The 12,048-nt window shown below is 42.1% G+C and overlaps 1 protein-coding gene across 1 annotated transcript in view; it reads right to left on the bottom strand.

The window, feature by feature from the left end:
• The window catches only part of gpat2 (glycerol-3-phosphate acyltransferase 2, mitochondrial), a 41,673-nt gene that overhangs the window by 25,576 nt on the left and 4,049 nt on the right, over window positions 1–12,048 (bottom strand). Inside the window, exons 4-12 of the mRNA XM_030104232.1 lie at window positions 10,968–11,038; window positions 10,771–10,881; window positions 10,233–10,355; window positions 8,102–8,201; window positions 6,178–6,311; window positions 5,820–5,919; window positions 2,231–2,410; window positions 638–736; window positions 34–116 (exon numbers count right to left, since the gene is read on the bottom strand). Of these exons, the coding sequence (XP_029960092.1) occupies window positions 34–116; window positions 638–736; window positions 2,231–2,410; window positions 5,820–5,919; window positions 6,178–6,311; window positions 8,102–8,201; window positions 10,233–10,355; window positions 10,771–10,881; window positions 10,968–11,038 (1,001 nt within the window). The remainder of the gene's footprint in view (window positions 1–33; window positions 117–637; window positions 737–2,230; window positions 2,411–5,819; window positions 5,920–6,177; window positions 6,312–8,101; window positions 8,202–10,232; window positions 10,356–10,770; window positions 10,882–10,967; window positions 11,039–12,048) is intronic.

The following is a 12,048-nucleotide window of genomic DNA, read 5'->3' as shown; positions in this document are numbered from 1 at the left end:
CAAACAGGTACGTTACACAGGTGCTTTGTTTACCTGTTGTTGAGGATAACAGGCAGCAACAGGTCCTGCAGAGGGAGCCATTCATCTACTCTGCACCTCCCCGACTCACACATCTCCTACACACAAATACAGAGACGAGTGAAAAGGATAATTCACACTGACATGCACTCCTAAAGAGCTGGAGCACAGCATCTCTAAATCATTTAGCAGTGATGTTCTAGTTTACTGGGTTTGGAAATCAAAGAAGGCAAAGCTGATTTTAGTATTTCATCACTGCTTTCCTCTGTTATTAATGCAGAATTATAGAATTTGTTATTAGACACAATACCTAAGAATAATACAGCTGAACTCGGTGGAAACTGTAAAGTAATTTGTCAGAGGAGCTGACAGATTAATGATCATCCTTGATGCTATAGTTTGGGATGTACCGATTTATACTGAACATATTAATATGCTTCTCAAAATCCTGACAGCATATTGACTATTGAAATGATGAACCATTTTTAGAGATGACACTGATAAGCTGCGAGTGAAGACTCAGCTAAAACAGGACAACAAATTCATCCCTTACATTTTTATTGTTTTTTTATGACCTGAGATCAGGGTATACAAGTAGCGGAAACGAAATGCGGGGCACCTTGAGGGAAAAGGGCTGAGCAAAGTGGACCCTCACGCTCCCCGTAGGCCTGCTGCATACAAAGGACCTCAGCCACTTCAACACACACCTGAAGCCAACCTGTGAAGAGACGTAAAACACACACACACACACTCGCGTGAAAGTGTACAGAGTGCTACATACAGCAAGTTAGCCGTTTAATCACAATGAGGTCTCAGACATTCAAACGGCAACATCACTAATGAGCGCCGTTTATTATGAGCACGAATAACCAGTTGCTTCAGTCGGTGCACGATCTGTGTACATTACTGTATGTGCGCCGTGTTTGAATGACAGAACAAAATTAAGGGGCAAAGACCTTATTATTGCAATTAAACAAAAGCAACACTCACTCTCCTGTATCATCTTAAAGTGCAGATAAGGGAGGGTGAGAATAATGGAGACTAATAGCCACCGCCGCTGCCCAGAATAAACGATATGCAAACCGGAGCTGGCCAGTGACGCCTCGGAAAAGTGATGAAAGACCTTCAAAGCTAGATGCTTTCACACGAGACCAATAGTTTTAAATGTGGGCTCTAAGAGCACTTTATTTTTCCAAAACGTATTTATTTTCAGGGGTTCAGGCTGCTTTCAGGCTGTCAAAATTACATTTGCAGATGTCGAGGAATGAGAAGCTCTTCATAAACCTCGAGCCAGATTTGAAAACAGCTCACTGCTTTCATTTCGAAGGAACCCATCTCTGTATGCTGGGGAGAGTGCCTTTTTTTGGCAAATAAGAGATTGGAGAGGGCGTCCGCAGCCTCTCTTGGGAACAGTCTTGGGGGCTATAAAGGATAAAAGTTGGGAATCACTGCTTTGACTGAGCAATCTGACAGACGTTAATATTGGAAACGACGGGCTGAGCCTCACTCAATCGACTGCTCAGCTCTATTTGGGGAAAAAAAAAGGGGGTGAAAGCGAGTGAGAAGAGAAGTGGAAGGAGAATGAAATATGAACTTATGAGGCACTGCAAAGGATTTGTTCAACGGAATGTTGCAATTTTTCACAAAAATGAAGCGCGACACAAAATTGTGAGACACCTGTGCCACAAAGGCGGAGGACTTTCACCTCCAGACTGCACTGAGCCGGCAGTACGGAGGTGAAGGGCCACTTGAGCTCTTGGCTCCGGCTTTGACAGAGCTAAAACTCTTAGTCGCATTTATTTTTCCACGCCGAGATGTGAGTGCACTCCCTCTTGCCTCAGCTCTATTCTTTCCCTCTTCATGAACTATTTTTTGACAGATGCAACTTATACCCAGGTGTGACTCACAGTCTGAAAAATACTAAAATCGCTTTACCTCTTCCACTCTACCACCCTTTTTAATTGTGAATTCTTCACATAAATTGAAAGGGAAAAGCTATTCTACTGTTCCTGTGACTTCCTTCCACTGCTGGACCTCCCAAAAACTCTTGGGCTTGACCCCGGAGAGGCGAAACTCAAGTTTCAAAAAGCACAGGTCTAAACCAAACTAGTTCATTTGCTTTTGAGACTTTCAGAGGGCTTGTAATGTGTGTGTGTGTGTGTGTGTATGTATGTGTGCATGCACATGAAAGTGTGTGTTTACGTGCACCCACCTGGATGTTGGTCCTGGGCACACAGTCGTACGAGATGCCCACAGGAACCAGGCGGACGTCAGGGACAGATCCCTCTTTGATGAGGTGTGTGATGCGAGCCAGCCACAGGCCGCCTTGGCCAGACTCGGCCGACACGCCAATACTTATCGCCTGGCCCTCATGTAGCAGCTCACGTACCAGCTGAGGAGGAGGAGAGATGACAGTGACAAAGGGCTAGGAAGTCTTGGCATTAGGGGAGCGATTAACATAAAACGCTGGCAACACGTCTTTAAAATATACATGAGCAATATAGCAAAACGGACCTTGGAGAGAATACAAAGGGGCGGCAAACAAGAGCGCGCAGGCCAGCTGTGGGAGGACGAGTCAAAATGCAAGAGAGAGGGCAGGATAAAGAGCAGCAGCAGAGAGACGCACTTCATGACATTCAGAGACACTTCCCTTCGCCCGAAGAACTGTTGCTACCCGTACAGACAGAGAAAATTCAATTACCATTGAAAAGTAGCTAAGCAGGCCTACACTCAATAAACAATAAAGGTCTATTAACATTGAAATGCAACCAATAAACAAGCCTGCTTTCTCACGCAAAACCAATATGCTCCCTCACATAAACGGGCGATGAGGAAGAAAAAAAAAAAAAAAAAAAAAAAAAAAAAAAACAACCTACACACCGTCTAACGCATAAACAACCAGGCCATGTTGCACTGTGGCTGTGGTATTGTATATCACATTATCAGACTCAGCAGTTTCTCTGAGCAGTCGAGCTCAGTATTGATCTGAATAAAGCCGGTAACTTCCACAAATGAAATATGTCTTTTTAACAGCCGAACCGCAAACAAGTCCCTTATCAGATTCAAACGGTGAGATATTAATGAGGAGCAGGTGATACTTATTGAAAAGACAGAAGAGCAGTAAAGAGAGCAATAACAGAAATGAAACAAACAGGCAAAGGAGGGGGAGGAGGAGGAGGAATAGGGGAGAGCAGATGATGCAGGGCACGGCAATCTACTAAAATAAGGGGAAAACAAACACAAACTAGTTCCCAATAAAAACAAAACAACCTGTTCAGACCTGCCAAGAGCAAACAATCAAACTAACCACCGCTCATCTCACTTCTCCGCCCTCTCTTCATTGCTTTGTCACTCTCGCCAACTCCAAAGCTGCAATCTCCGTAGCCAAACTCGTGCCACTTGGTAATTTTGAGAATGAATAGAAAGTGGGATGAGGCCGGGGAGTGAGGAGGAGTGGAGGGGAAAAGACAGGTTGTGTTCTGGCTGCGATGACACTCCACCAGGAAGCGTAATGAAAAGGGTCTGCATGCGAGTGGCGATGAATTGAACCCAATGCATATGCACCAAACAGACAAATTACCAGGATAGGTATCTTTAACTTATCCTGCAATTAAATATAATTACCTGCTGCAGATGACTTTTTTTTTTTTAATTCAACAACATGCTTTCTGACTGAGCGCCCGGTGTCTTTTCCTGTTTTTGGTTGTGCATGCACAGATAATGAGGGGCTTGTTCCAGTGTTTTATGGCTGGCAGCTGAGAGCACGGTACATATAACCTGAAATAGCTTTTGACTGTAGGAGGACGTGCAAGGGAACAAGAAGCTCCATAAACAGCAGTGATGTTAACTGATATAAATAGGTACAATTAAATTGAGGTTGCGGTTCAAAAATAACAAAATCTGAGATCAGTGAGCTTCATTAAGCGAAGCTTTAATTGATGTTAGAATTTCTTTCAGGCCAATCAGGGGCATTAAAGCCTTTACAGCCCAGTGGATCTTAATTTGTCTTGTAAAATGACAGTGTAATGAGCTTATTCTTCTTTATTTAATTTCAAAATGTTTTCAAATAATGTTTTGCTTGGATTATAGTATTTTATTTATCATTTTTACAAATAGAAACAGGAAGAACCTGAAAAACATTAAATGTGACATCCAATGTGTCACGTTGTCTCTCATCAGACTCGTGGGCAAAAGCCTGTCTCTTCCCAGAACACAAAGTTTCTGCAGCCCTCAGTATGAACGTTCTCACAAACTCACCCTCATGCTGTGGTTTTGATGCGAATGCCACTTTGTGAGCTTTCAATATGGGCTACAAGCACTGCTGCCACGCAGACCGAGGGGCTGCAGCGAGAAGCCTGCACACTTCCTCTAAAGCCACACGTCTAGAACACTTTTATAGACAGCGCCACCTGCCGTGCAAAACTTGTGCTTTAAATACGCAACTTGTGCTTTCAAGGAGAAAATGGTGCCAACCCTATCCTAACCATAAGACGTACATGGCAAGTGGCGCCATCTACATAAGCATCCAGCTCTGCAGACACAAACTGCAAGCCATGTGCCATAATGTTGTGTCGCCCCAGGAAAACAGTGCGACCCCTGGTGGAATACTGTGGAACAGTCATTGAAAATATACAGTTAATGTCAGTGTTCTAATGTTCATGTTCTTGTGGACTCATATTAAAAATGCCGGTAAAACTCCTACAGCACCAGACACTGAGTGAGTCTGAAGAGATAATTAGCCAGGCTGAATGCGGAATGCGTTCTGTAAAACATGTTTTATCTGTAAGCCTGTTACTCCCATGAACAAACGGCTTGTGGATGGGGCTCTGTGGAGTTTAGTGACAACCCATTCATTTGACGGAGGTGTTTGAAAGCAGCAGTGTGCAGTTACAAACTACCAGCCCGATGGGTAATTGTGATTGCTCTGAATGGTCGCGGTGTTTCTGCCTCCAAGATTTTGCACAATTCATATCTCAACATCTTATAAATGAATATCATTTATCTGATAAACACACTATCGCCCCAGAGTCAAACATGCATGACAACTTCAGACTGGACAACTCTTTAAATGGCTAAACATACAGCTACATTTAGTTTTACTTGATTGAAAATTCGCTATACGAGCAAAGGCAATGCTGCTTCGTATTGTCCTTGTACAGTTTAACAACTTAAATTCAACATTATGCTCAAAATCCTAGATTAATTTGCAATGTCGTCTTAAACTGGCGTTAATCAACCTATTTAGATAAAGACAGATACAAACATTTTAAATTCAAGCAAAGCACATTGAACAAAACTTTGTTCTCAGGGCTCAGGATTAAAAAAATATAATGCAAAGAATAAAAACTAAAAATTGAAGTCTGAAAGGCTAATGGTGTTAAAGCACTTTTCAAGAATTTCTATTTAAACAGTGCATCTGATTCATTACATTATTAAACAGCCTTGTAACCAAATATTCATCGCAAATCAGTTTTTTGTCATCAAGCAATAGCTTTGAGATCCCACTGTAATTATCAAACTCAGAGATGACCAGGATGTGATTTTGCAAACTTTTATTTTAAATTTTTAGCAATCGTATTAAAGCTTAATGTTTAAAATTATGCGAGGGTGTTTCATTTTGAATCCAAATCAAAAATAATTACATTACCCTTTGCTGTCCTCCAAAGAGCCCCTGGGGGCTTCCATCACCCTCATTTGAGAAACACTGGCGAACGACCAAATCAGTGGAGGCAGACGGAGCCTGAACTTCAATATTTTAGCCCACTTAGCACGAGCAAACAATGAGAGGATGACAGACTCACTGAGGTCATGATGGCCGAGTACAGATCGTCCTTCTCAGCATCGTGCTCGGTCGGTGCAGAAGGTGGCAAGAGGACGACGCCGACCCTCCGCAGGATGAATCTGCAAGACAAACACATGACCTCCCAGACATCCAATGTTGACTTTACGAAGGCAGTAACGGCTGCATGTTTTATCTCTGTGTGGAAATTAAAACACTATAACCTTGTCGGGATTTAGTCAGCTTGTGTTGGGAAATAAAAAGGCATTCCAGTTATTCAAATGTAGAAATAAATGTTTTTGGTTTTTTTCCAGCCCAACTCGGTCAGCAGCTTGTGTATGTATCTGTGCATGTGTGTGTGTGTGTGTGTTTGTGTATACCTCAGAAATGAGCTGCTAATCTGCAGAGGACAAACCGTGTATGGCACTCTCAGACTCTGACAGAAGAGCACGAGAGGGATGATGGCACAGTCCAGGGAGCTCTGACGCACATACACATAAACTGCAGGAGGCTCCTGAATGAACACAGGAACAAAAGAAGCTTTAGGTAAACAGAATCCTTCACACTTTCCTACATTATGGCAAACAAATGTGATCAGGTCATGTAAAGACTGGATTATGGATTTGATGTTTCTTTCTTTTTTTTTTTTTTTTTTGCATTTAATCTCTATTGAGATGACAAATCCTGCAAGGCTTAGATTAGTATCACCCAAATGGAAAGTCAACCAAACAACATTCATAATTTAAAAAACAGCAGATATCTGACATTACGATTATTTTTACACTGCTACAAAAGATGCAGCACAAGATAAGGCATACACGCGGAGAATATATTAAAATGGTGAAGAGGGCTGGATGTACGGTACACACTGCACACATTATTCCTACAAGGTTAAAAACAGCTGAATTACTCACTTTGTGGTCCTCTCATCTGAGCAGCATTTGAATTTTATTTATCTTTTTATGACAGACATGGATGTGAAGAGCTCCTATTGCAGCTAAATTATATATATTGGATGAGCATAATGCAGAAACATAAAGCATGATTGCACTTCTGCGCATATGATAGTGTCACTACAGTAAAAAAAAAAAGGTTTTATAATAAAAGAGCGCCAATATTACGACGCGAGTTACCCGAGCATTGCAAGGTGCTCTTTAATCATGACAGACATATTTATTACCTCTCAACTGAACTTTTTTTCCTCCTTATGGTCTGAAAAGAATCAAATCATAGCTTGGTCTATTATCTTGCTACTAATAAGAACCTGTACATTACTTTATGTTGACCAAAGTGTCATACCACAAGCAATAAAACTTCCTGTTCCCTCTTAAGACGTCTCTAGGTGAAATTAATCTAAGATTACAAGGTGAAAACAGAGCAGCTATTTGAAGGTAAAATAATAAAATCAAAATAGCTGAGTCACCCCAATGCATTTGGACAAATAATTATCCCGGAGAGAGGACGCCAATTAGAAACCAAGAACATTTCAGTGAGAACTAACCTGAAGACGCCACACACTGAATTCACTCCTCATCATTTTTAACATTTGAACTACAGTCTGATTCAAGCTTTTTTCCTTTTGATTTATTCAGGGAGCCATGTAATTACTGCCACGTACTCTTCAGCTAAAAAAGGAGAATAATTAGGGATATTTGGCAAAGGAGGAAATTTACAATATTAAAATCTTCACTTTCATTTTTCACCGCTGAAAGTTGTTTTTGCAGATGTCATTAGACTGTCTAATTTCACATCCTGAGAGTGAATGTGTGAGGAATCAACAGCATCTTTTTTCCCCCCAGGAAGAGGTGACAACCTTCGGTTGAGCTGTTTCACGCCCTACTGTGAGTTTGAAAAAAAAAAAGAAAAGAAAAAAAAAAGGTGTTTTGTCTCAGACACTTTCTCAAATAGAATCGTTTCTCTGCTGATAAATGTCTGTTGGTCAGCAACAGAGAGCCTCCTGACCCACTTCTGCCCTTCGTGGTGCTCCTGCTGTACACGGGAGAACAGGGAGGACCTGCAGCAGGTGGCGAGGTGCCAGAAGCCGCCACAAACCAACCTGTGGCCCTCCTCACAAACATTTACACACACCGACTACAGAAAATATCAGCTGCATTCCAAAGCAATCCACATGGACATGATCTGTTCTCCCTCTTATCCACCAGTATAAATACAGTCTACTGAGACTTAAGGTGCAATAAACACCTCTGTCACTTCATTTTGATTTTACTCTAATTCTTGGACTTGCCTAATAGAGGTGCAGAGTGTTTTCTTGTTTCCTAAACAATGACAGATTCTGACTTGTACCTCTTGTGCAGCTCTTTGTAAAGCCAACAGATGGTCGAGGTTAATTTGAATGCTGCCAAACACGACGGCAAGCATCTTCAGCATCGCCCAGCCCACGAACCTAGGCAGGAGACGACAGAGGGTGAGGAGGAATATGGAAATAAGATAGGAAGGGGCAAAAAAAAAAAAAAAAGATGACTGGAGATAAGGTGAAGGCGACGACAATCTACACAGGGAAAAACTGGACAAAATGTGATGGGGTTCAGAGAAAGCAGCTGACGACACCACGATTAAATAAAACATAGGTTTAGCAAGGAAAGTGAGGAGAGAGTTAAATGTGACATCTTATAAATGAGATAAATGGGAAGGAGACACTGTGGGGAGGAAAGGAGTCGAAAGTGATGACACAGAGAAAGAAGCTAAAGGAAAAGCGATAAAGGAAGAGGGGTGTGATGGCGACAGCTATAGATAGGAACAAAGACCGAAGCTGTATATGAGTGAGAAAGAGGCAGAGGAAGGGAGGAGGAGGAGGAGGAGATTTTGAGGGGAGATTCCTCAAACTGCAAGAAAGCCAAAAAAAAAAGTTAGAGGGTAAAGGAAGGCGTTTCCACTCCGATTCACCAAACAGTTACAGAATATCTATCCGGCCGCAGAGGCTGGCTCTCGAGACCAGACAGAATCATAACATCCAACTTCATTTTAAAATCCGAGCCCCGTCTTTTCACAGCAAGCAATCCAAGCGTGCTGTGTGTGCCCCCCTGCCCACTGACATGTTCACACCTCGGCTGCTGCCAGTCATTTTGAAGGGCATAATGCCTGACAGGCATGCATCTTTCAGGAGGCGCAGCAATCTCACAAACATTCGCACAAACATCCTGTATGTCCAAAAGCATACGAGCCATTTCTGCGTTTCTCTCCGAGGTGTCAAAGCAGTGCCGCATGTCCCTCGTTTCCTTTTTTAATGTAACTGCAGTTTCTTACTGGTGTAAAATTAGGTCAACAAATGAAAAAAGTTTAGTTTGGAAATGCAGAGTCCTTGATCTCAATGTCATGTGTGTTGTGCAGACTATCTTGGGTGACCGGTAATTGGGAAGACTGGAAACGGCTTAGCGAGACATGAGACATTCCCAGTATTGTAATTATTAAGCTAGAGCAGATAAACAAAAATAATTTTAGCACAAATGAATATCTAGAGACTGAAAATATGTTGCTTGGGGCTTAAAAGCCCCCCCCCAAAAAAACACTTTAGATCGGATCATGTTCACATTCTTGGTCAATATTCAATGATTTTGGCTGTAACTGTGCATTGTGTGGTTCCATGTCCGATTCATAACAGCCACGATGCCTTGGTGACTGGATTCTCTACAAAAAATAAATACTAACAAAGCCAACAATGCAATCCAGCCAGTATCCGGCCTGTTAACATCATGCAATCCATAAAAACAGATCCTGAATACCCACTTCATTGAAAAAAAGGGCTTAGTCAATTGTTTTCTGATAGCGATCCAGTGTTCCAGTGAGCGCGTTCGGTACAAGTTCAACTGACTCAACAGGGTTAATGTTCACACTAATTAAAAACCATTCAATCAGTGGCTCATTAATGTGTGTGTGTGTGTGTGTGTGTGTGTGTGTGTGTGTGTGTGTGTGTGTGTGTGTGTGTGTGTGTGTTTTTTTTAAACGGTTTTTGGACAGCCATGAAGCTTCCTGGCAAAGCTGATTAGGCTTTCTATGGCTTCAGTTACACAAACAACACTCGGTGGTGAATTCAGTTCAATGATAGCTTTGTACTTTTCAGTTTGTAAAAAGTTCACAGTAAAAGTAAAGTATCACAAGCTGTGTCCATTTAAAAAAAATGCAAAAAAAAAAAATGTAACTCCGGGGCACAAGATAAATATTTAGGGCCATTATGTAATGAAAAGACTAACAGAAACAAAGGAATTGCTTCAGCGGCTCTGATTGCATTTGATAATAATTTGTTTCATGTTACTTCCAAAACAAAAAAAGGTTGCAAAGTGCAGCTTCAAATCAATAAGTCATAGTATTTCTCTCAGTAGATAAACAGTCGTCTCTGAACTTCATCCATTGCCCGCCGGCCCACACACTCCATACAGACAGACACACACACACACACACAAACGGCAACCACGCAAACCTTAAGAAGCCGGTGGAAATGCAGGTGTTCGTGAGGGGGAGGAGCGAGGAGAGCTTATCCAGCTGCTCGCGGTTTTCTGCCCCCACAGGCGCTTTCAGCTGTGCTTTGAGCGCCTCCTTCACCCTGAAACACACCGTCACAGGACAACAGGGTGAGCCAGAACAAAGCCTCACTTGTGCCGTTCTTCCGCAAACAACCCGCCTTCCAGTAAGACGGCAACAACAACAACAGCGTCCCTGAGTGAGGAGGTTACATAAAGGTTAAACTCAATTACACAGACAGGAGCGAAAACAACAGATAGAGACGCCGGCGATAGGGAAAATGTAAAGACGCTCCCAACTTGGCGCGCTCTTTTCACTTCATTCACTGAGCACAGACCCCGGGACAGCCTTCATTTTCTGTATCTTTGTTTGCGCCTCGTATCTCGTCTCATCTTCTCTCCGTCCCTCCCTGCAGAACTGCGGGAGCCCGTTTCATTTTCGGTATCTCTGCCTATCATTTATTTACTCTCCCTCCGTCCTCTCCGTCCCTCGGGTACCTGTTGCTATGACAGACTCCCTCCTGCCTGTTGCGGACAGGACTGGCGTAAACCGTGCACCCCTTGACAAGCAGGACGCAGCACACCCTGCGCACCAGCCAGCCTCGATACCTGCAACGGGAAACACAGCTCGGACGAATATCCGCGGGGGAGCGTGTCGGGACCAAATCACTGTTTTTGGAGTTGACCGTAATTACCTGGTATCGGTCTCGTCGACGCCCAGCAGGTTGTGGAAGCTTTGGAAGGTATTTTGGCCAAACGACGTGCGCTGAGCGACAAAGAAACAGACGGCCCGAGTGTTCAGACCGGCGCTCTAAGACTTTACTCCTGGAGTTCATGTTCCAGATGCGTTTGTGCTCCAACACACCAAACTCACATGAAAGAGTTGCGATCCGGACTCAAGAAAACCTTATTGACAGTGTTTCTGTTTTTTTATTTAATTCAATCATGGAAAAAGAGAAAAGAGCCAAGTCTGAGGCACGTGGGAACGATGCTTCACAGTTAACAGGGTCAAGACCCAACGCAGAGAGTCCAGCTCGAAACAAAGGGTGTAACGTCCAATAATTTAATAATGGCCATGATGTAACACTTTCAATAATGTGGGATACACATGTGATAAAACCAATAATGTAAAAACCTCTTGGTAAATAAAATTGTAAAAAAAAAAAAGAGAAAAATCACAGAAACACAGATGGACACGTATGGATTTTAAATTAACAAATATGACTATGACATTTACTATTCTCAATAAGCAAACAACACAAAAACAAGAAACGTCCAACCTTTTACTTCCAATAAATATAGTTCTGTAATATTAATAGCAATAAATACATTTTCAAATGAGTGTTTTTGATGCTGCTTCAATAAAGTAGTAAGAAGTAATTAAACTACTGCTACAATGTCATAAAAATATTGGCTGAAACTTTTCATTACACTATTGGAAAACCATTGCAACACTCGATTAGATTAGATTTAAATTTTATTTTATAAATTACCTCACCGGTTCGTGGCAAGGGTGTAACAGTTTCCCTAAACCATGGTTCAGTTCAGGCTTCAGCTTTTGTCTTGAGGTTTGACTAAAACCTCAGTTAAAAAAAAAACAAAGCAACAACAAACATTTGACATTTCTGGGAAAATTAGGTCTGAATTCTTTAGAATAAAATGAGGCATTGACAATATGACTTCTCTTAAACGAATGACACTTGAAGGATATCAAAACAATCCACCTTTCATATTTTTCACCAAGTCTCATCTCAGTGTTTCTGTCTGTCTGCCGTC

The sequence above is a fragment of the Salarias fasciatus genome, chromosome 12 (assembly GCF_902148845.1).
Source record: "Salarias fasciatus chromosome 12, fSalaFa1.1, whole genome shotgun sequence".
Lineage (NCBI taxonomy): Eukaryota > Metazoa > Chordata > Actinopteri > Blenniiformes > Blenniidae > Salarias > Salarias fasciatus.
Note: the sequence above shows the minus strand (reverse complement) of the source record. Positions and strands in the feature narration are given on the sequence as shown.